Genomic DNA, 23,976 nt, shown 5'->3' on the forward strand with positions numbered 1-23,976 from the left:
TGAGATCGAACAAAACTTGGAAGGGATCAAGGAGTTGGACACCAATTATCTGAAGACAGATCAGTTGAACATATACTACAAGGGAGTTCACAGTACACTTTGACTTTCACGCTCTCATGAAGGCCCAGTTCATGGCTTCAAAATTGTCATTGAGCAACCACAAATGAATGTAGTGTGAGTAAAAAGGAGCATGAAGTACTTTGTGAATGTGCTGAGATGGTAAATTAGCATTTTTCTCTCGCATCTGGCTCTCTGGCTTCCTGTCCGTGAGTTTAAAGATGCGGGGTTAAACGAGTAATAATAGCAATTTGGTGATGATGATGACACAGCAAACCATAACGAGGTAACATTTATTGGCCTGTATGGTCAGTGTTGAAGCTTTGGACTGAAGCTTTCAGTCTGTGTGTCAGGTTCCTAAACATTCTCAAAGTTTCAGCAGGCTTTCAGCTTTAGAGTAATCGTGATGTCTTAGAATTTCTGGCACTTTAATCACTGGACAAGACTGGAGCCTTGCCTGTCCGTGCTTAAAGTTACAGATTACGGTTGGGGCTGTTCAAATGGACAATGAACGACTTCACTGAGTAATACAACAATGTAAAAATCCGAGTCGTTTCACACAGCCAAGGTCTTTTTTAAACCCTCAGAGATATCTCTTCTGAGGTAAAGCTACAAAGCTCGTGACCTTGGGCCTGAGATAGGAAGGTTTCCATTCCAGCCTGAGTAACCATTTTTGTACATTTTGTCCCACCAAAATTCGTCTCATTTGTGGTTTACTGGACTCTTTTCAAATATAATGGCTGATTCTTCATAACCTGCTAGAAATATTAAACAGGGGACACAAAGAACAGAGATGATTTTTTTAGAAAAAGATCTTTCACTAAGATCTAAGTGAAAGATCCTAGTGAAAAAAACCATAGAATAATAGGTTTATTTTTGCTGTTTACTTTTTATTATGTGCCAGCAGCTTGTTATGTACATACATTACAGAACATACAGTAAGTTCATGTTCTTGATCAGAATGTCTGATTCTTGGACTCATGGGTCTGCTTTTGTGAGTTGACTTTTCTACTCTGAACAAACTTAGCCTCTTTTATCTTACTCATTTTGAAAATGATGGTTTCCTGCTTATCAGATCTACTTTTGGTGTGTAAACTACCTAAACCAGCTTGGGATACACAACAAAAGCCTACAGACACTACTGATCCTGGTAGTGACCTTGAGCTGCTTTTGCACTCGCCAATTTTTAAAATCTATATATAAAATCAGAAGACTGTTAAGAGTTTGATGAATATAGGGACGCCTGGGTGGGTCAGTCGGTTAAGCCTCCGACCCCGGCTCAGGTCACGATCTCACCCTTTGTGACTTCAAGCCCCACATGGGGCTCTGTGCTGACAGCTCAGAGCTTGGAGCCTGCTTTGGATTGTCTCCCCCTCTCCTGCCACCCCAGCCGCCTCTCAAAAATAAATAAGCGTTAAAAAATTAGAAAAAAAAAAGTTTGATGAATACCATGAGAATTAATGGAGTAACTAAACTAAGCAACTCTTTTGAAATTCTTCGAAGAAAAACACTAAATAAATCCAAGCGTTTCTTTCTAATTAATGCTTAAGCATAGCCTAATTCAGTACTGAACTATGTAGTTTAGATTCCTCTCATGAAGTGAAGACTTACTCTCAGTCTTTTAAAACCTCTGCAGGGGCGCCTGGGTGGCTTAGTCGGTTAAGCGTCGGACTTCAGCTCAGGTCATGTTCAGCTCAGGTCATGGTCTCACGGTCTGCGAGTTCGAGCCCTGTGTCGGGCTCTGTGCTGACAGCCCAGAGCCTGGAGCCTGCTTCGGATTCTGTGTGTGTCTCTCTCTCTGCCCCTCCCCTGCTCATGCTCTGGCTCTCTCCATCTCAAAAATAAATAAAAACATTAAAAAAAAAAAATCTCTGCAGAAATTTCTTCAGAACTCTTATATTAACCCAGCTGACCTTCCCTTGCTGTAAACGCAAGTGTGGAACCTACCAGTTGTAACTACTCCGGTTTAATCCCTTCTTGTTGCTGCTCTTTCTCATGCCTCAATGTTAGTTTTATTGTCTGCAAAAATTTCCAGGGCCTAAAGCCACAGCATCTGCGTCATGATGTGGACTTCCTGATTTTAAGGGCGTTAGTGTTACCTTACTGGGTTGGTGCTGTTAGCCTGAAGGACCTGATGAATATAAAAGACTTTGAAGACGGTCTTGTGCCAGATCAATGCAAAGTATTGTTTTGTGGTTGCTACTTAATCACCGGATTATTTGAAGTCTTTCTAATCTCTTCTAGTTGAGGGTTCAGTGAGGGAATACTTCCAGTAAGTGTCTCTTTCAAGGGTGTTTTCTTATCTGATCATGCTCTTGGGCAAACTGGTTTTCTAGAATAACAGTAAGAATGCCCTTAAAAAAAAAAAAAAAAGAAAAGAAAAGAAAAGAAACCTCAGCCTTTCAAACATTTGAAATTAAGCGTCTTGAAAAAATACTGACAAATTATGCTATTATTCAACAGGTAAAATCTGAGTCTCAGCTTCTACTTGTCCTGGATACTGGTTCTCCCTAATATTAACCTTTGTATGAGAAACCTTGTTTTTTTGTTTTTTGTTTTTTTCCCCTTCTTAGATGGATTCCAAGCCTGGTTTTTCAAGTGACATTAATATCCTTTTAGCAGTTTATTGTTCTTTTGATTAGACACCTCTATCTTTTCACATTTTCCATATTTAGGATCCTAGAAATCTTCTGTGTGTGTTCTAATTATTTTTTGCATACATATTTTTTTATTTTTAATTTTTAAAAGTTTTTTAATGTTTACTTATTTTTGAGAGAGGGGGACAGAACGTGAGCAGGGAGGGGCAGAGAGAGAGGGAGACATAGAACCCGAAGGAGGCTCCAAGCTGTCACCACAGAGCCCTAGGGGGCCTCGAACTCATGAACCCTGAGATCATGACCTGAGCTGATGTTGGACGCTTAACCGACTGAACCACCCAGGTGCTCTGCATATGTGTTTTTTAAAAATCATGTACATGAAAGGATACTTTGAAAAGCAAAATTTCTCTCCTACATGCCCTCCAACCCCTAGCCATCCATTTCTTTGCCTAAGGGTTAAATTTGTACCTCTCCAGGGATAGATTCATACACATATACATTTATTTATGCACTATTTTATATCTATTTTCACTTAATATATCTTAAAATTTTTTTAATGTTTATTTATTTTTGAGAGAGAGAGAGGAGAGACAGCGTGAATAGGGGAGAGGCAGAGAGGAAGGGAGACACAGAATCTGAAACAGGCTCCAGGTTCTGAGCTGTCAACACAGAGCCAGATATGGAGCTTGAACTCACAAACCGGGAGATCGTGACCTGAGCCCAAGTCGGATGCTAAACTGGCTGAGACACCCAAGCACCCCTGCACTTAATATATCTTAGAGATCATGTCGTAGCAGAACTTTGAAAGTTGCTTCGTTCTCCCTAACGGCTACATAGTCCTCACTGTATACTGTACCTTAATGATGTCCTTTGATGGAAATTTAGGTGGCTTCCAATTTTCTATTGTCACGAAAAGTGCTGCAGGGACTATCCTTGTACATTTGCCATTCGCAGGAGTGCCAGCATACAAATAAGATAAGTTTCCAGGAGTGGCTCGCTGAACAAAAGGGTGTTCACTAGCTGTTTTGATAGATTTGGCTAAATGGTCCTTCCTAGAGATTGTACCCCCTTGCATTGCCACCAGCAATGGGGTTCCCCACACCCTCCTCAACGCAGTGCAAAATGGAACTTTGCTCTTTGCCAAAAGCAAGGGAAGCTGATGGGGACCATTTGTTTTCCATGGTTTTTAACTGTATTTCTTATTGTGATTGAGACTGAACATCTTTTCAGATGTTTGAGTCATTTGAATTACCCTTTCTGTGAACTATGAGTTCTTTTTTCTTTACCCATTTCTGGTTGGCCTTTTGGTGTTGATTTTTAGGGGGTCTGTGTATGTTAAATGACTTATCTTTGTGTCTTAAATATGAAGTGAGAATTATAAATTAATTCAGTAAGAATTAATCTATGTGTAACATTGACTGTTTCAGAAGGAGGACAGTAGCCATTGATCATAGGCTACCAGTGGGGCTCCTGTAAACACTTTTAGTAGCATAATTATTTAGAGCTGTAAAATTTTCTTTGAATAGTACTTTTTTTATTTTTTACTTTTTGAGAGAGAGAGAGAGCGCGCACACACACGTGAGAGGGAGAGGGGGCAGAGGAAGAGACAGAGAGAATCTTAAGCAGGCTCTGTGCTCAGCACAGAGCCTGATGCGGGGCTCGATCCCACGACCCGGGGATCATGACCTGAGCCAAAATCAAGAGTCAGACAGACATTCAACCGACTGAGCCACCCAAGCGCCCCCAACCCTACCTGTTTTTGTAACTGTTGGTCCTGATAGGCCATGTTTTTATTATTTTCTAGGTATTCTATTGTGGTGACCTTTACCTCTTTTTTTGAACCAACAGGATTTTAAGAAATCACTTTTGGAATTTCTAGATGATAGGGGTTGTGTTTTGTTTTTTTTTTTTTTTTTCCTAGATGGGTTGTTAGTTTCTACTTTTATTAAATTCTGATCAGAAAATATTATTTGTATTGTTCCTCTTCTTATTGATATTTTCTTTTATGAATATATGACCAGATTTTGTAAATGCCCTGTGAATGTCTGAAATGATGATATATTCTATATAAATGGGGTACATGGTTGATAAGTATCAGTTATGCTATTTATGCTTATTTTCTCACTTATAATTTTTTTTTTTTTTTTTTGAGACAGAGAGAGACAGAACATGAGCAGGGGAGGGGCAGAGAGAGAGGGAGACACAGAATCTGAAACAGGCTCCAGGCTCCGACCTGTCAGCACAGAGCCTGACACGGGGCTTGAACTCACGGACTGTGAGATCATGACCTGAGCTGAAGTCGGATGCTTAACCTACTGAGCCACCCAGATGCCCCTATTTTCTCATTTATAAAAGGGCGAATAATTGTAGCTTCTACCTTGAAGAGTTATTTTGTAGACTAAATGAATTAATGCATATAAAATGCTAATAATAGTGCCTGGCCCAAGGAGACTATTGAGTGGAAACCATTACTATCTGTTATAAAATTCTGAGCTCTACCATAATAGTAGCAAAAACTTACACTGATCTTTTCCAAAGAACTTTGTAACCATGATGTCATCAACTTTTCACATTATATGATTCTGAAGAAAAATCTGAGGCTAATCTAATATTTTCCCTTAATAGGTGACTTTTTTTTGTTGTTGTTTTGTTTTGAGTTTTTGGTTTTTTTTTTTTGGTTAGGTTACCCAAAGATTCCTCATCTTTGAAGTTTATAACTTTACTAGAACCTATCTCTTTTTAAAGATTACTATTTTAAGATAGAGCACTCAGAGAGAGCAATTCATAAAACATATATACACAGCCTAATGAATTACTGTAAAGCAAACACCCTTGCAGTCATGACCCAGTTAAAGATACAGAACATTTCCACATCCCAGAAGCCCTCTGGGTGCCCTTTACCATCACAGCGTCCTCAGTGCAAGTTAACTTTTGCCAGCATTGGTAAACACCCCAAAGGAAAATGAATCCTCAGAATCTAAACTAACCCTTCACTATAGTGTAAAGGTGGCATATATTTTGGTTTGGTTTTATGTGTTTCTTTTTATTCTGCTTTATTGAGTATAGGGGCACTTGGGTGGCTCAGTTGGTTAAGCGTCTGACTTCAGCCCAGGTCATTGTGGGTTTGAGCCCTGCGTCAGGCTCTATGCTGACTACTCAGAGCCTGGAGCCTGCTTTGGATTCTGTGTCTTCCTCTCTCTCTGGCCCTCCCCTGCTCATGTTCTCTCTGTCTCTCAAAAATAAATAAAAGGTTAAAAAAATAAAAAATAAATAATCTGTTTGTTGAGTGTAACTCACATACCATTCTGTTCACCCATTGAAAGTGCACAGTTCAGAGGTGTTTACTATGTTCACAAGTTGTGCAAATAACACCACTATCTAATTTTAGAACATTTAGTCTCCCTGAAAAGAAACCCTGTACCTATTAACGTTCAGTTCCCATTACCTGATCTCATACCCACAGCCCCCAGCAACCACTAATTCACTGTCTCTATATAGATGTGCTCATTCAGCACATTTCGTATCATTGGATCTGGGCTCGTACAACATGCGGTGATCGGCTTCTTTCACTTTGTATAACAACACTGTGTCAAAGTTCATCAATGTTGTGACATGTATCAGTACTTCATTCTTTTTTATTGCCAAATAATATTGTGTGGACATATCACATTGAGTCTATCCATTCATCTGTTAGTCAGCATTTGGTTTGTTTCCATTTTGTTGGTTATTAGGAATAATCCTGCTGTGAACATTCATGTACAAGTTTTTACGTGGATATATGTTTTCATTCATCTTCAGTATAAGCCTAGGAGTGGAAGAGATGGGTTGTATGGTATTTAATGTTTAATACTGAGGAATTGCCAGACTGTTTTCCAAAGCAGCTGCACCATTTTGAATTCCCGCCAGGAGAGTATGAGTGCTACAATTCCTCCACGTCCTCACCAGCAGTTGTTACTGACTGCTCACAGCCTTTGGGCTTTACCTTCACTGTCTCTTTTTCCTACATTCAGGTAATCTGTAAAGAAAGGCTAGGCATCCTTTCTTTGGAACCAGTAGGAGATTCAAACCATGCAAACCTGTGCCTATATGTGGGGCCTCTCACCCTGGTCCCACTCCTTCCTCACAAAAAACCCAAAAGCAATCTCCTTTCTCCACTCTCTCTTTTTAATTTATTTACTTAGAGAGAGAGAGAGAGAGAGAGAGAGCAAGCAGGGGAGGGGCAGAGAGAGAGAGAGAGAGAGAGAGAGAGAGAGAGAATCCCAAGTAGGCACCACACTGCCAGGGCAGAGCTCGATGTGGAGCTCGAACTTACAAACTGTGAGGTCGTGAGCTGAAATCTAGAGTTGGACACTTAACCAACTAGTCACCTAGGCACCCCTCCTTTCTCCACTCTCTTGAGCCCTTTACAGATTTGCTTGGGGAGACCTAAGGTTTTCTGCAGAAAGCCTAATTAGAGAAGTAATAAAATTTTCATACCTTCTTGGTGTTTGTGAGGTATCATGAATCTGGACATCCAAAGCAAATTCTGGATGGAAGTCGCCACTGGATATATCCACAACATATCCAGAAGTCAAGACTTATGTTTACTTGTTGATCTTCTGTGTAGTTATTCTTTCCATTACTGAAAGTACATTACTGTACTTATTGAATTGCCTATTTCTCTCTTTAATTCTGTCAGTCTTTATTTCCTGTTATGCGGCTCTCTTGTTAGGTGCATATATGTTCATATTTGTTAAATCTTAATAAATTAATCCTTTATCATTATAAATGTTCTTTTTCTTAGTAACAGCTGTTGTCTCAAAGTCTATTTTGTTTGATATTAGTATGGTCACTCAGACTCTCTTTGTTTGCATTTGTGTCTTTTTCAGTTCTTATTTTACACCTATTTGTACCTTAAAAAAATTTTTTTATGTTTATTTATTTTTGAGAGAGAGAGACAGACAGACAGAGCGTGGGGGAGGGGTAAAGAGAGAGAGAGAGGCAGACACAGAATCTGAAGCAGGCTTCAGGCTCTGAGCTGTCAGTACAGAGCTCGATGCAGGGCTCAAACTCATGAACTGTGGGATTGTGACCTGAGCTGAAATCAGATGCTTAACCACCTGAGCCACCCAGGTGCCCCTGTACCTTTTTTTAAAAGTTTATTTATTTATTTTGAGAGAGAGAGAGAGAGAGAGAGAAAGAGAGAGTGCAAGCATGATGGGAAAGAGGCAGACAGAGAGGGACAGAGAAAATCCCAAGCAGGCTCTGCACTGTTAATGGGTCTCCATATCACGGACTGTGAGATCATGACCTGAGCTGAAACCAAGAGTTGGACAATTAACCAACTGAGTCACTCAGGCGCCCCACCACCTATTTGTATCTTTGAATCAGGGGTGTGTTCCGTAACAACATATCATTTGATTAATTCTTTTTAATCCATTCTGCCAATCTGCCTTTTGATTTCAGGCTTAATTGATTTGTGTTTAGTGTAATCACTGAGAAGGTAGGACTTACATCTGCCATTTTGTTATTTGTTTTTATATGTTCTGTCTTTTTTGTGTCTCTATTCCTCCATTACTGCCTCCTTTATTGCTAAGTAGATATTTTCTAGTATGCCGTTTTAATTCCCTTATACTTTCTTTTACTGTAACTTTAAATTTTAGTTTCTTAGTGGTTATAGTAGAGATTAAAATCACCACTTAAAACAATTTAAGTCCGATGAATATTAATTTCATTACAATATTATTTAAGACCTTGGCTCCCATATAACTCTGTTCCCTCCCACTTCTTTTATGCTGTTCTTTTCATGCACATTTCATCTTTATAGTATGATAAGCTCTGCATCACAGTTTTGTAATTCTTGCTTTATTTTTTTTTAACGTTTATTTATTTTTGAGACAGAGAGAGAGAGAACACGAACGGGGGAGGGGCAGAGAGAGAGGGAGACACAGAATCTGAAACAGGCTCCAGGCTCTGAGCAGTCAGCACAGAACCCGACGTGGGGCTCGAACTCACGGGCCGTGAGATCGTGACCTGAGCTGAAGTCGGTTGCTTAACCGACTGAGCCACCCAGGCGCCCCGGTAATTCTTGCTTTATATAGTTGCCTTTGAAAATAGATGTGAGCGTGAAGAAATTATAAACAAAAGCATGTTTATAATGTTTTTATATTTATCTGTGTAGTTAGTTTTGCTGGCGTCCTTTATTTTTCTGTGTGGATTCGAGTTATTGTCTGGTGTCCTCTCACGTCAGCCTAAAAGACACTCTTGTTTATACCTGCAGGTCACTGGGCCTGGGATGCAGGAAGGATGGCAAGGGCCTCTGTTAAAATGTCACAGACCCCACTGTCTTACCTAAGTTCAATAGTTTCTCGTGGACAGAGGATTTGCTGTTCAGTCCATGGCTTTGGTTAATTTCCAGGGTTCTGAAATGATTGATGTTGCTTGTGCCTCTATTTTCATCAGTTTTGTGGGAGAGTGAGTTGACCAAAGTCCTTACTCTGGGAATGCAGATGTCGACTGCCTTAAGATCCCTGTTAATGTCAGGTTTTTTGTTCTTGGTCATTTTGGGGTAGGGGCCTGATGTGTCATTTTAATGTCCAAGAAAAATCCTCCTTTATCTCTGAAAATGTCTTTAAGTAATTGAGAGTACACCTTGAGTTTCAGTGTTTCTCTTCTGTTCGTCGGGGCCACTAATTTGCACAGAAGTTCAAGAAAAAATAGTTTAATAAATATGTCATATTCACTCACAAAACACACGCACAGTACGCACTGACTTTCACAAGACATGAACGAACTAAACAGGTTGAAAAGTAGAACTGTAATTTTGGTGGATTTCTGGATTACTGAATCCACCTTTTGTTTAAAGTCTTTGCCTCTTTAGGGGCGCCTGGATGGCTCAGTCGGTTAAGCATCTGACTTCAGCTCAGGTCATGATCCCACGGTTCCTGAGTTCAAGCCCCACATTGGGCTCTGTGCTAATAGCATGGAGCCTGCTGGGGATTCTCTGTTTCCCTCTCTGTCTTCCCCTCCCAAGCTCATTCTCTCTCTCTCTCTCTCAAAATTAAAAAAAAAAAAAAAAAAAGTCTTTGTCTTTTTAGAATAATGGCAGTGTACTGTATTTTACGGTATTGGCAGCAGTGTTCTAGCGCCACCTAGTGCTACAAAGAAGTAAGAGCTGCTCTGCTTTTTCTTTTCTTTTTTTTTCCTTCTTATCCTTCCTCCCCCCAACTCCTTTTCCTCAACTTTCTTCACAATAGAATAAAACCTACTCCATGATTATCAGATTTAATCACTGGACATTTATAGAACACCGAATCTTAAATGTGCATATCAATTATTTATTTATTTGTTATTATTTTTTAACATTTATTTATTTTTGAGAGACAGAGAGAGGGACAGAGTGCAAGCAGGGGAGGGGTCAGAGAGAGGAGACACAGAATCCGAAGCAGTCTCCAGGCTCTGAGCTGTCAGCACGGAGCCGGTCGCGGGGCTTGAACCCGTGAACCATGAGATCATGACCTGAGCCCACGTTGGACGCTCAACAGACTGAGCCACCTAGGCACCCCTATAAATCATTCTTTTAAAGCACACACAATGATTTACCAAACTGACTATATACTTTGTCATAAATCAAGTCTCAACAAACAATTGAAATCATTTAGAGTATGTTCTCTGGAATTAAATGGGAAATCATGAATTATTATAAAATTTCTCATATATATGTATACCTACATATCTCTAAAGCAGTATATTTCTTTTTTTTAATTTTTTTTTTTTTCAACGTTTTTCATTTATTTTTTGGGACAGAGAGAGACAGAGCATGAACGGGGGAGGGTCAGAGAGAGAGGGAGACACAGAATCGGAAACAGGCTCCAGGCTCCAAGCCATCAGCCCAGAGCCCGACGCGGGGCTCGAACTCACGGACCGCGAGATCGTGACCTGGCTGAAGTCGGACGCTTAACCGACTGCGCCACCCAGGCGCCCCTAAAGCAGTATATTTCTAAATAACCCATGGGTTATGGGAGTCCCAATGGAAACTAGAAAATATTTTGAACTGAACAATAATATGTATATACAATATATATGTCCATATATATGCCCAAGAAAATATATATAACAAATATATATATAATGAATATATATACAAAATATATATATAGCAAATATATATATATTATATATACCACACACACACACACACACACTTTTGTAGAGTGCAACTAATACAATGGTTAGGGGAAAATTTATAGGTTTAACTGTATAGGTTTAGCTGTATGTAACTACATAGTTTCAACAATATATTAGGAGCTGTGGCAAAGAAACAAATGAGCCAAGCATCTACCTCAAGACATTAGAAAAAGAACAAATTACGCTCAAATACAATAAAAGCCAGGAAAACAAATTGACAACGTAAAATAACAAAATAGCAAAAATTTTATAGAGAAGATGAACACAGTCAAATGTTTGTTCTGGTTAATTTGATCAATCCCTGATGAGTGACCATGAAGGAGACAGGAGGCACAAATAATGGATTTCGGGAATGAAAAGGCACCCATCATTGTGTGTTTATGCCAGCTCTTAAAAATCACAAGAGCATGGTATTAACAACTTTATGCTGACAAAGTAGAAAATTTAGACGAGATGGACAAACTTTTTCAAAATTCGATTTACCAACAAGTCAAAAGAAGTGAAATATTCAAATAGACCTAAAATTGTCACCGGCATTGTATTCAAAATACATCTTAATTCTTCGTCTGGATGGGTTATTCTCTAGGCATGCTGTTTTGTGAGCTTGTAGACAGTAATTCTTCTTTATTTTCCTTTTCTTTTTTCCATAGTTTGTTCCCATGTTCCATAACTTTCTCTGCCCTAGTATAGTCACTCATTTTAGTGAAGCACATTTTCTGGTAACTCTGAGAATGCGTACCCAAGAGTGTGGTAGACATTTGTGGTGCCCTGCAACACACAGATTAAGGTCACCCTCAAATGCTTGATTTTGGGATGTTAAACCATCCTTGAATTCCTGGGAAGAATCCTACAGAATTATGGTATCTAATATTTTTTTAATATGTTACTGGATTTAGAATGCCAATATTTTGTTGAGGATTTTGTTTTTGTTATAGAGGAATAACGAATATTCTGAGGTTTTCTTTTCTTGTCATGTCTTCATCTGTTTTGGAATCAGGGAAATACTTGCCCCATAGAATGAGTTCATAAGCATTCTTCCTTCTCTCTTTTCTGAAAATGTTTGTATATGATAATCACAAGCTCTGTTAATAGCCAAAATTCTCTTCTCCTTTCCAATTTCTCCTCTTTCATAATGTCTTGTTATTTTGTTTTTAATCGATGCAATATTCCCTCGAATCTCATGGAGAATATGAATTCTAATGTTTAAGGACCTCTTATTATTATTTTCTTCAGGTGCCCTATTTTCATGGGGGCCATTTTCTTAGAGTGGTTAGCTTTTGAATCTTTAATTATTTTGGTAATTTAAAATTTTTTACTTTTTGCTCATAGTTATAAATGAGGCTCTTTAAATTAATGAGGATTAATCTCATAGGACTATGACAAATGCTATTAATCACTATTTCATTTCTCCGGCAGATACAACCTCTTCCACTTGCCCACACTCAGAGTCTCGGAGTCCAAAGAGTGTTCCATCCATAATAGTTAGTGAGTAAGAATGAGCCTCAACGGGGCCCATGAACTGAAAGCAGACTGGTAGATGAAGAGCATGGACCGTTGAGCAGCATAAGGACCCCTTCACTAGGGTCAGTGGGCGGGCACAGCAAAGTACAGGCTGGCGTGGACGCCTCCATCAGCCTTTCTTTGCCCGGGGCTCTAGACTGCTCATGTTTGTTCACTGCTCTTTGGCGTAGCCATATTGTCATCTTCTGCTGGAGCAAATCCTCGGGGTGCTGATACCCATTTAGAGTTGCAGTTGACAGGGGAAGCAGTGGGAAAGAGCCTCGGGAAGCCAAGGACATTAGGAATTTTACTGCTCTGCAAAGCCATCTTGCTGCACCTAACTCCACTGTTTATGTTGTGGTGACTCAAACACAGCTGAGTCACTGCCCTCTCTCCAGCTCTATTGCCTACATTAGGAGCTAGACAAACACACTTCACTTCGAAGGCCATTCCTACACGATGAGGAGCCTGGATATGCCTCTGGCCATGGAAAGGTGGTGTTCCAGCTCCCATATAAACTTTAGTATTTCAATTCCAATTAATCTCAGTTCCCTAATATTTCAGTTTTTACATTGCTTCCCTCAGCCCTACTCAATTGGATCATGGCCCACACTGGGTGCCAATAAATAACGTACAAGAGTTCTACATGGAAAACTATAAAATATTAGTGAAAGGTCTTAATGAATGAAGGGCTACATCTTGTTCATCATCGGAAAAGTTGAATATTAAGAAGACGTCAAGGGGCACTGGGGTGGCTCAGTCGGTTAAGCGTCCGAATTTGGCTCAGTTATGATCTCACAGTTCGTGGGTTCGAGTCCCCGAGTTCTGTGCTGACATCTCAGAGCCTGGAGCCTGCTTCGGCTTCTGTGTCTCCTTCTCTCTGCCTCTCCCCAGCTTGTGCTTGCTCTCTCTTGCTCTCTCTCTCTCTCAAAAATAAATAATAAAAAAAAATTAAGAAGATGTCAATTCTCTAAAAATTGACTAGTAGATTCAGTTATAATCCCAATAAAAATCCCATGCACAGGTGTGTGTGTGTGTGTGTGTGTGTGATAGGTATGTTGACACATGTTGACTTGCTGAGGAAACAGTATCAGCAAAAGCAGAAAGGCATGACGCAGCATGGTGTGTGCAAAGATATATAAGTAGTTTGGGTTTCCAGAGATGAGGTCATGGGGATTTGGTGAGGACAAGGCTCGGGGGGCCCTTAACTGCTTTTTGTTTGTTTGTTTGTTTTTGCGTGTGATGGAAAAAAAATTTAAGAAGGGGTAGCGAGGTTGGATTTACATTTTATGTAAATCACTTAGGCTTCCCCTTCACCTGCTCTACTCTTTATGCAGGTAACCACATTCCGCAGGCTTCCATGCATCATGAGTTCCAGGTAGGTTTGGTCAATGGAAGGGAGAGGTAGAGATTGGAAGTCTGGAGAAGAGAAGTCAGGGCATTCATGTATCCCTACCCCCACTGTTGCCTGTTGTGGGATTTGTTGAGGCAGCTGTACATCGTCCAGGCTCCGACTCTCTCCAACCTGCACTGCCACGGCTCTGTCTCCTGCTGCCAATCCTTGGTTTCTCAGTTCGGACAGTACCACCTCCGGTCCTAGGAGCCCTGCTTCTGCCTTTGCTCATCTCCAGGTTCTTCATCATCCATCATTTCCTGTCTCAGCTTTTCCCTTTGCCCTGTCACATCATCTCTGCTTAAAAGCCAAGAGCTACTCTTTTCTTTTCTTCCCGGATGGACATTAATTGACCTAGGGGGTTAAGTTGGAGAAACGGAAACCCATCAGGAAGCCACTGAGATAGTTCAAGTGAGAAATCCTCAGGACCTCACCCGAAGCAGTGGTTGTAGGCACAGAGCGAAACGTATCTAGTAATAGTCTCTTGGAGATAAAATTGATAAGACTTGATGATTGACTGGATGAGGTGCTAAGAGAAAGAGGGATGGGAGAGAAGGGGGATCTAGGGTAGATTCCTGGTTCTTTTTAAAAATTGTGTATTTATTTTGGCAGAGAGAGAGGGGCAGAGAGAGAGAGAGAGAGAGAGAATCCCAAGCAGGCTCCACAGTGTCAGCACAGAGCCTGACGCAAGGCTCCATCCCACAAACTGTGAGATCATGACCTGAGCCGAGATCAAGCGTCGGACACTCAACAGACTGAGCCACCCAGGTGCCTCTAAATCCCCAGTTCTAAGTGATTACGATCCAAAATACAGAAGGCACACTTTTCTCTGCCATCATGGTATGTGCGGTTGATTGTTCCTGGTCGTGTCTTCTCACAGGACTTTGAGGATCAAGCAATTCCTGGCCAAGAAACAAAAGCAGAATGGTCCCATTCCCCAGGGGATTTGGATGAAAAGTGGTAATGAAATCAGGTGCAACTCCAGGAGGAAGCCCTGGATGGAGAAGAACCAAGCTGGGTCTGTGAGGGATCACACAGGAGATGGCACATGTATTCATACCGCAGGAGGGCTCATGCTCGTACCCTATCACACTGTAAACACCGCCACCACCTGAACAATAGACATGTTTTATCGGGGAAATGATTTTCCTCTCTTGCTATGCTTCTGGACAAGTAGGTTGGTTCAGTAATAAATATGTGAGATCTTTTGTTTTTGTTTTTGTTTTGTTTTTAAAAAACCAAAATACAGAAGGTGCAACAGGAGAATTGCCAATAAGGGAGAAGCCAGTGAGTGACACATGCTGAGTGTGAACAATGAGTGTGAACATGCTGAGATTGGGGGGCCTCCGAGGGGATATAAATCTGAAGTTCAGGAAAGAAGTCAGGGCTGAATATAAAGACTTCAGGTCATTAACACATGCATAATAGTTAAAGCCAGGAGAGTAGATTTAGGCTACCCAAGAAAATCAGAGTGGTGGAGAAGAGACATGCTTATTTTTTCCCCTGTGTTTTTTGTTTTTTTAATTTTTTAACTGTTTATATTTATTTTTGAGACAGAGGGAGACAGAGCATGAGCAGGGGAAGGGCAGAGAGAGAGAGAGGGAGACACCAAATCCGAAGCAGGCTCCAGGCTCTGAGCTGTCAGCACAGAGCCCAATGCGGGACTCGAACCCACGAACCGTGAGATCATGACCTGAGCCCGAGGTGGACGCTTAACTGACCGAGCCACCCAGACGCCCATTCCCCTGTATTAAAAGCCAATTCGTTAAAAGGAGCACTTCGCTGACACCTACCCCCAGGTCCTCTAAAGAGTTGCTTATTTTGGTCGCTTCTGCTTCTTCAGAACATGCTTATTCTTATGAAAGAGAATGAATCAGGTATCTGCCCATGTCACTACCTTCAATCCTGGAGCTGCAGAAAGCATGGATTACTCCTAACGACAATGTTCACTCTGTATTTGGCCTCTTCTGTGGCACTTGACACGATTAACCATTTCCTTCTGGAGTTGCTCTTTCCCTCTGTAGTTACTTGGTGATAACAGGCCCTCCTTGGTCTCCTCTTCTCTTTCCTTCTTTCCGCCTGCTTTAACCCTTGTGATCCACAGCCCCCACGCTTCCTACTCCACACTCTTTTCCAGGAGTCTGTCACTCCCTTTCCTGGAATTCCCCAAGTCTATGTCCCCACTTGAGACACCTCTGCTAAGCCCCAAAGACCATCGTCACACTACCCCCCTGCTAAGTCCCCAGGAAAATTCAGAGCCGTCATTTTTTGGTTTTTGTTTTTCCCTGCTACACAGCCTAACATTCCCTAACTTGATTAATTTCACCCCACCCCCAAACAGAAAATTACTTTCTTTTAAAATAATTTTTAAAGTTTTATTTTATTTGGGAGACAGAGAAGGAGAGAGAGAGAGAGAATGGGGGAGGGGCAGACAGAGAATCCTCAACAGGCTCTGTGCCACCAGTGCAGAACCTGATGTGGGGCTCGAACTCACAAAATCATGAGATCGTGACCTGAGCCAAAGCCAAGAGTCAGATGCTTAACCGACTGAGTGTCCCAGGTGCCCCGGAAGTTACTTTATTCTTTTATCTCTACATTGAATTGGTTGCTAAGTCCTAAGTCACATTTAATCCCTCAATATCACATTCATTTTTGCTGTTCCAGGTATTTAACATTTCCCCCTGCACTGTTGTTTATGTCACATCCAGGCTTAAAGCTTTTCAATGCCTGTCTATTGCCAAGGATAAATTTTTTAATGTTTATTTATTTTTGACAGAGAGAGAGAGAGAGAGAGAGACAGAGACAGGGCATGAGTGGGGGAGGATCAGAGAGAGAGGGAGACACAGAATCTGAAGCAGGCTCCAGGCTCTGAGCTGTCAGCACAGAGCCTGATGTGGGGCTTGAACCCATGAACTGTGAGATCATGAGCTGAGCCAAAGTCGGACACTTAACCGACTGAGCCACCCAGGCGCCCCACCAAAGATAAATTCTGAAGAACTTCAAATGATCCATGAAACTGACCTTGCACCCTTGGGGGTTCTAGGGGGAAATCTGAAACTGGCTCCCATACATGGAGGGCAAGGAGAGACCAAAGAAAGAGGCAAGACCACTCTAGATTGGTAGGTGGCAATTTTAATAATCAAGGGAACTTATACACATGGCTTGTCTTGGGTGGCTGCGAGATGGGTAGCTATCTGCACCTGCCCGCCAGAATCTTAAGTTTATCCACACGCCTTAACCTGGTTCAGTTGTGTAAACGGTCCAGATGGTCTCAATAACACATTGCTCTCTCAAATCTGCATTCTTGATGTGGGTCCTAGTGGAAAAATGGTGAATGAAACATATATTCCAAGTATGCGGGTGGGGTTGGGGTATGTGTGGGAGGGGTTAAGAGCCTCGGGTAGCCCTGGCCCAGCTCTCAGGTCAATCAGGGATCACGTCCTTTTGGTGACCTCCCACAACAGGATACATGTATACAATTGTATATATTATAGCACACAGAATATTTTGTTGCAAGTCTGTGTTGGTTTGCCTGAGTCCTCTTGTCGTCTGTGAACTCCTTCATGGTAAGAATTATGTTTTATTGATGTTCCCTTTCTCAGTCTTCTGCAAAATGCCTGGCACATAGAATGTGCTCAATAAATATTTGATGAACCAGGCAGACACAAATGAATAAGGGCACTCCCTTAGTGCGGGATCGGACCTGTTGCACTCCTCCTGGAGCCATGCACATGAAAGTGATCCTTTAGTGTGGGTCTTCCTGTGGAGTTGGTTGATTGATTCATTCACGAACTATTTATGGAGCACCTGGTAGGTTCCAAGCATTGAGCCATATAACAGGCATCCTCTTGGCTTTGAGAAAATTATCATTCCAATACAAAAAGCAGAATTATTACATTTTGGCTAGTCATTCCTGCAGATGAATGCAGAGTCGGTTAAAAAGTGGTTAAGGCTGACGGCACACACACTAGTGAGACTTTGGCTGTAACCCAGTGGGCTTTCATGTTCCAGACTTGCTCCTTATGACAGACCTCATATTATCTCATTTCAGCATAGGAAGGCTGGGATGCCTTTACTGGACCTGGCTAAGGCAGCCACGAGCAAATGCTGCTGCGCACCAGAACACGGCCAGGGCGCACACAGGTGCCCATATCAGAGACGAAATGTGATGTGTTTGGGGCAGATGACACAGGAAAGGCATATCTGAGGACCATGGAACCTTCCAATCCCTGCTCTTTCCCAAAGGCCCTAACTAACACAGGGCTTCCTCTGCTTATTCCTAAGCAAGGCAAGTTCCCTTTTCTCTGTCTCTTGTCCAAAGCTTGTTTTCAGAAGACAATTTGAAATTTATCTACTATAAATTATAAAACAGTATAAAACCTTAAAGATCACTAGTTCACTGGTACCTTCTAGTGGGCCTTCCTATCTAAACAGTATGGAAAGACTTAGACTATTGTTCTGAATAGTCGATTGATGACTGGGATTATATTCTAGGCATAATACAAAAAGACAAGTCTAACCGAGGCTCCTGAAATGATTCCAGGAAGATGGTCATCTTCTTGACGTGCCAAGTTGGACAACAGAGGGGAGGAGGGGAAAAGGTCAGGGAGGGGGAAAGGTCAGTGCCAAAGGCACAGGCGGGGCTTAGGCTGACTACTAGAACGCCCGGGGGCCAGCAGCTAATTCAGGAGAATGAAACTGTGCCAGTGCTGGGGCGGGGCGGGGTGGGGGGCGGATTACAAGGAGTGATGTGTGACAGGATCTTGTGTTACATAAACCTTTTGGTGCAGGCAGCAGGAGGGGAAAAGGCAAAAGCACAAGTTTTGGATGGTCTCTTCTGCACGAGAACATCTTTGATTTTTCAACCCTTCTCACCCGTGGTGAGACGATGGGGAGGAAAAGGAAGGGGCAGAGAGCAGAGCCAAGGCAGAGCGGCTGGAGGGGCTCAGGAATCCTTCCACCCCGCAGGCGGGCCTGTGGAGGGACTCTGGGCGGGCGCTGGGCGGGGCCTCTGGAGCATCCTCTGAGCGGCCGCCTCTGAGCACCATGGGAAAATCCTTCCTCCCTCGGACATGGCGCCCACCTGCCCCGCGGCAGCAGCCGGCTCCGGCGCCGCGGTTCGCGGGTCCGGGCAGGAGAGCAGCTCGAGCTTCAGTCGCGGGGCGGAAGGGGGGGGAGGGGGCGGCGGCAGCGGTGGCGGCGGTGGCGCCGCCCGCGGGCCTGGGTGTTAGAGCCGAGGGCGCCCGGGGACCGGCGGGCGGAGCGCAGCGGGGCGCCGCCGGCCCCGGGGCGCAGCAGGCATGGTGTCCCAGGCGCTGCAGCTGCTCCGGCAGGGCGTGTGGGCCGCGCTCACCGGCGGCTGGTACCACGACCCGGAGCAGAGCAAGTTCACCAACAGCTGCCACCTCTACCTGTGGCTGTTCCTGCTGCTGCTGCCCCTGGCCTTGCACCTGGTGAGTGGGGAGGTTCGAGCCGGGGAGACGTGAGGGTGGAGAGAAGAGGGGAGAAAGCCACCCCAACCTGCGTGTCTGCCTCGTGATGGAAAGGGCTGGCAGCGATTCTTAAGGGATGGGATGAAGAAGTATAAACGTACCGTTATAAGAGAAGTAAGTCACGGGGTGCGATGTACGGCGTGGGGAACACAGTCGGTAATATTGTATTAACTTTGTAAGGTGACAGACGGTAACTGGACTTGCCGCGGTGACGGTTTCGCCATGTATACAAATGTCGAATCACTCTGTTACACACCACGAACTAATATAGCATTGTATGCCAGTTATACCTCAGTTGAAAAGAGAAAAGGTGGAATGAGGACGGCCCTCGGGATTTGGGGACAGAGGAAGTACAGGGAAAGGGGGACAGGGACTCAGGAAAAGAAGTAGAAAGGACTTTGGGGGCTCTGGGACTCATTAAGAATTGATGCTGACTGTCAGGATGAGTCAGACTCTGCTTGTGGCTGGGGGATGTTGAACCTGTTTTGTAAGTGGAAAATCCTAGGCCTTCTGGCTGGTTAGCTGGGCATGATGGCCAAAATGCAAAATGAAATGTTAAAAACAAACCTATTTCAGTTGTTGATCTTCTAAGCCCCCTCCCCTCCTTTCCTGTTTTGCTTTGAGAAGGCAGGTTCAATGATCAAGCACTCAACTTTCGATTTCCACACCATTATGTAAAGAAATCTATAGGAAGATATATTACTGGGTAAATCTAATGTAGTTTACGCTAAGCATTACAGTACCTAGTTGGGGCTTGCCACTTTAATAGGTTACCATAATTGAGCGCTTGCAGAATAACTACATCATGACCTTCTTGGGTAAATTAAATATACCTAATTGAAACAATGTTTCGATCTGAAGAGAAGCTGTACAGATAAAGGGTTCCATGTCTTATTCAATGTTCTGGGCCAAGGAATCTAATTTTGATAGCTCTGTTGAAAGACTTTATTCCTAAAATGAAATTTAATCATCTTCTCCCCTGCAAAAATCTTCAGTGAGTTTGCACAGCTGATGAATTCCAAGTTCAACATTAGAGGCTGTCCATGATCTGGCTCCTGTTTTCCTCTTTCTGGAGGTTTATCCAGAGGGTCAGAATTCTAACTCTGAAATCAGGCTGCCGGAGTTAAATTCTGGGTCCACCTCTTACCAGTACTATGACCTTGGGGAAGTTGCTTACATTTATCTTATTTTTCATTTTCTTAGCTGTAAAATGAGAAAAACAATACTACCAGATGGACGGTGTTGTTTAGGGGCTTAAATGAGACACTGCACATACAGCCATCCATCTGTCTGGCTTGACCCAGGAATGGACACAGACCTCTTTTAAATTTCTGTTTTGCTGCAGAGTAGCTGCTTGGCGTGATGTTTAACCTATCTAAACCTTAGTTTTCTCAGCCTTAAAACGGATGTGATAATGATCATGTCTCAGGAAAAGCAAGTAAATTTTTGTATAAAAGGCATTGAGATGCAGAGGCTGATCCATGGATGCCCTTCAACATGTTAAGTTTCCTTCTTCTTCTGTGACCTTGTTCATCGTTTTTTTCCTGGCCCATAGGTCTTGATGTTTTCTCTTTGCCTGGAGGGGCAGCGTAGCTGGGTGATGAGGAACACAAACTTGGGTTCAATCTTGGTTCTTGTGCTTACTAGCTCTGTGAGCTTGAGCAAGCTCGAGCTTTCTGGTGTGTAAAGCAAGGATAATAGTACCCCCCTTATAGGGCAAATATGAGGGTTGATTGAATGAATGAATGAAAGTGCTTCTCAGTACCTGGCACATAATGACTGTTCAATATGAGCTGGGCTTCCTCCCCGCCCCCCCCCCCCCCCGCCCTTTTCTCATCATTTACTTTCCATAATCTCTCCATCCTTCTCTGTCTCAGTTTCCCTGATTTCCATTCAGCTAGAATTAACTTCTCTTCTCTCTTGCCTTTACCCCATTCTGTATTTACTGTTGGTACAATAGCACATTTTGAATTCTGCTTCGCACTTAGTTGCTGGAACATGTACCTCTGCTTCTAGATCATGGGTTTTGATTTTGTCGATTCATCTTGCTTTTTCACAGTGCATCCAGCAAAGTGTCCTGCATTTGGTTAACCGTGATCTCATATATAATAAACTTGTGGCAATGAAATCAACCTGTATCTTTCTGTTCCATCCAACATTATATTGTCTACCTCACTGTATATTTTCAGTATTTCTGATAATTAAAGCAATATATATTCCACCTCTAATCCCACTCCTCAGCAACAACCACATTTACATGTAATGTATATTTCTACAGATTTTTTTTTTAGGTATGTGGGCTCATTTTTACGTAACTCCTTATAAGATTTGATGTGTGCCTGTGATCAGAATCCTTAATTTCTATCTAATTATGCTTTATTGAGTAGCTTGATTCTAACTTGTATTTGTAAATAGGAAATTGCCCTTAATTAAGTTCCTCTTTAATGCTATTTTAAAATAATTTTTTTTTTGGCTAGATCTCAAGAGTTTAGGAAGTAAAAAACTGATACCTTAAATCAGCTTACTCTTATATTGGATTTTTTGGATCAGACCAGTTATACCAAAATTTTTGTATCTTTTTGCCAGTGTGCTTTGACCTATTATAGAATAATTTTATGTGAATGCATTTGTTGTGCTGCTACTTTTTAAATGTATCCTATCTTTTAAAAAATGCAGGTTATCCCTTTGTTTCTCTGGTCTTCTGGTCTCTGAATTTGACCTTAGCAATAAAAGACCCTCCCTCCTCAGCAGAGGGTTCTGTGCTACTAAGTCTTGAGGTTTAAATATATTCTTCTGAGCTTCAGGGCTGCCTGGGGTTGCTAACATCTTTTTCAGTTTTTTCCGCTTACAGGAACTTAGTCCAAACAAACTACCTGACTGCTCACTGATAGCAGGGGCTTATTTGAAGTTCTGTCATTTAAGGGGCCCTGAACTTTCCTGAGTTTTGCAGTTTGAGTTTAAACATGCTTAACCAAGGTAGTTCTACTGTAGGGAGAATCCATAGCTTTCAATTTGATAGGGGCTTGGAGTATGTAAATTAAAACTTTATTATTAATTATTGAGGCAAACTTATCCCTGAGCCCTCGAGTTTCCTGAGGCCTGGTTGATAATGTGGAAAGTAGATTATTTATTAGCATTTATAAGTTATTCACATCTTTTTGGGAAATGCTAAAAAATGCAGAACTATCAACATGAAGCCACTTTGGATAATTTGGAAAGAGTTTTACTTTGATTTATTACCGATCTGATTTTCTTTCGGACAAACTGAAAGATGCATTTGTCATTAGAGATATTTGAACTGTCATTTACTACACGGGGGCTTGTGCTTATTCTTGTGAGGTAGCAGACGGACATTCATGTGAAGCGTTAGAACAGGAATACCCTGGGCGTGATGCTGACCCTGTTCTGGCGACACTAGGCTAGTGTCCAAAGGCATCCCTGCTCTACCCCCTACGAATTGTGTGAGTGTGCAAGCCACTTCACTTCTCCAAGCCTCAGTTTCAGCCTCTGTAATAGGGGGCGTATGGGTTTCATTTATAGATTCAGCAACTGAAATCCAGAGGGGAGTCGGTTACCTGCCTAAGGCCATATAGACTATAGGTGGTAAAATTCAGAATTTTCGCTGAGGTCCTGTTGTATCCCAGTCCTTGGCCTTTCCACAGCACTGTGCGGCCACATCTGCTACACAGGAGAGCATCTGAACTCCCTGAAGCAGTAGGCCCTCAAAAAGTGGCCTTCTGATTATCCTGGTGGTGGTAGGACCAACGTGAGTAGAACAAGAGTTGAAGAGTGGAAAAAATGGGTCGGAAACTTGATATTCTTTAAGATCCATTGGAGGGCAACATTGTCTATGATTTTCACACCGAAAGCCTGTCTTTCATTTTAGGACTATAGCTTTATGTTCCCTTTCCTTTTTTTTTTGCCAGACTTGCTGTTTCCAGTTCTGCTTTTTAATTTACTGTTAGAGACTTTCTTTGGTAGGAACCACTTCATTTCTAATTGCTATGATTATCCAGTGGGATTACCTACCTGGGAATGCAAGCTGGTGCAGCCACTCTGGAAAGCAGTATGGAGGTTCCTCAAAAAACTAAAAATAGAACTACCCTACGACCCAGCAATTGCACGACTAGGCATTTATCCACGTGATACAGGTGTGCTGTTTCGAAGGGACACATGCACCCCCCGTGTTTCTAGCAGCACTATCAACAATAGCCAAAGTATGGAAAGAGCCCAAATGTCCATCGATGGATGAATGGATAAAGAAGATGTGGTATATATATACAGTGGAGTATTACTCGGCAGTCAAAAAGAATGAAATCTTGCCATTTGCAACCACGTGGATGGAACTGGAGGGTGTTATGCTAAGTGAAATTAGTCAGAGAAAGACAAAAATCACATGACTTCACTCATATGAGGACTTTAAGAGACAAAACGGATGACCACAAGGGAAGGGAAACAAAAATAATATAAAAAATTGAGGGGGACAAATCATAAGAGACTTATAAATATGGAGAACGAACAGAGGGTTACTGGAGGGGGTGTGGGAGGGGGGATGGGCTAAATGGGTAAGGGGCACTAATCTACTCCTGAAATCATTGTTGCCCTAGAGGCTAACTAATTTGGATGTAAATTTTAAAAAATAAAATTAAAATAAAAAAATAATAAAATGATTTACCCAAGACCTCTAGGCTCATAGGTGGTAGAACTCCAAGTCCGATATTCTCCCTACCACCCACTTCCGTGGCTTCCTCTCAATAAGCAGCTATAGTCG

General features: G+C 42.2%; 1 protein-coding gene across 1 annotated transcript in view; it reads left to right on the plus strand.

Moving 5' to 3' along the window:
• Nucleotides 1-19,013: 19,013 nt before the first annotated feature.
• The window catches only part of PCNX2 (pecanex 2), a 299,183-nt gene continuing 294,220 nt past the window's right edge, over nucleotides 19,014-23,976 (plus strand). Inside the window, exon 1 of the mRNA XM_042908044.1 lies at nucleotides 19,014-19,166. Coding sequence (XP_042763978.1) covers nucleotides 19,014-19,166 — 153 coding nt within the window. The remainder of the gene's footprint in view (nucleotides 19,167-23,976) is intronic.

This window comes from Panthera leo, chromosome D2, assembly GCF_018350215.1.
Source record: "Panthera leo isolate Ple1 chromosome D2, P.leo_Ple1_pat1.1, whole genome shotgun sequence".
Classification (NCBI taxonomy): Eukaryota; Metazoa; Chordata; class Mammalia; order Carnivora; family Felidae; genus Panthera; species Panthera leo.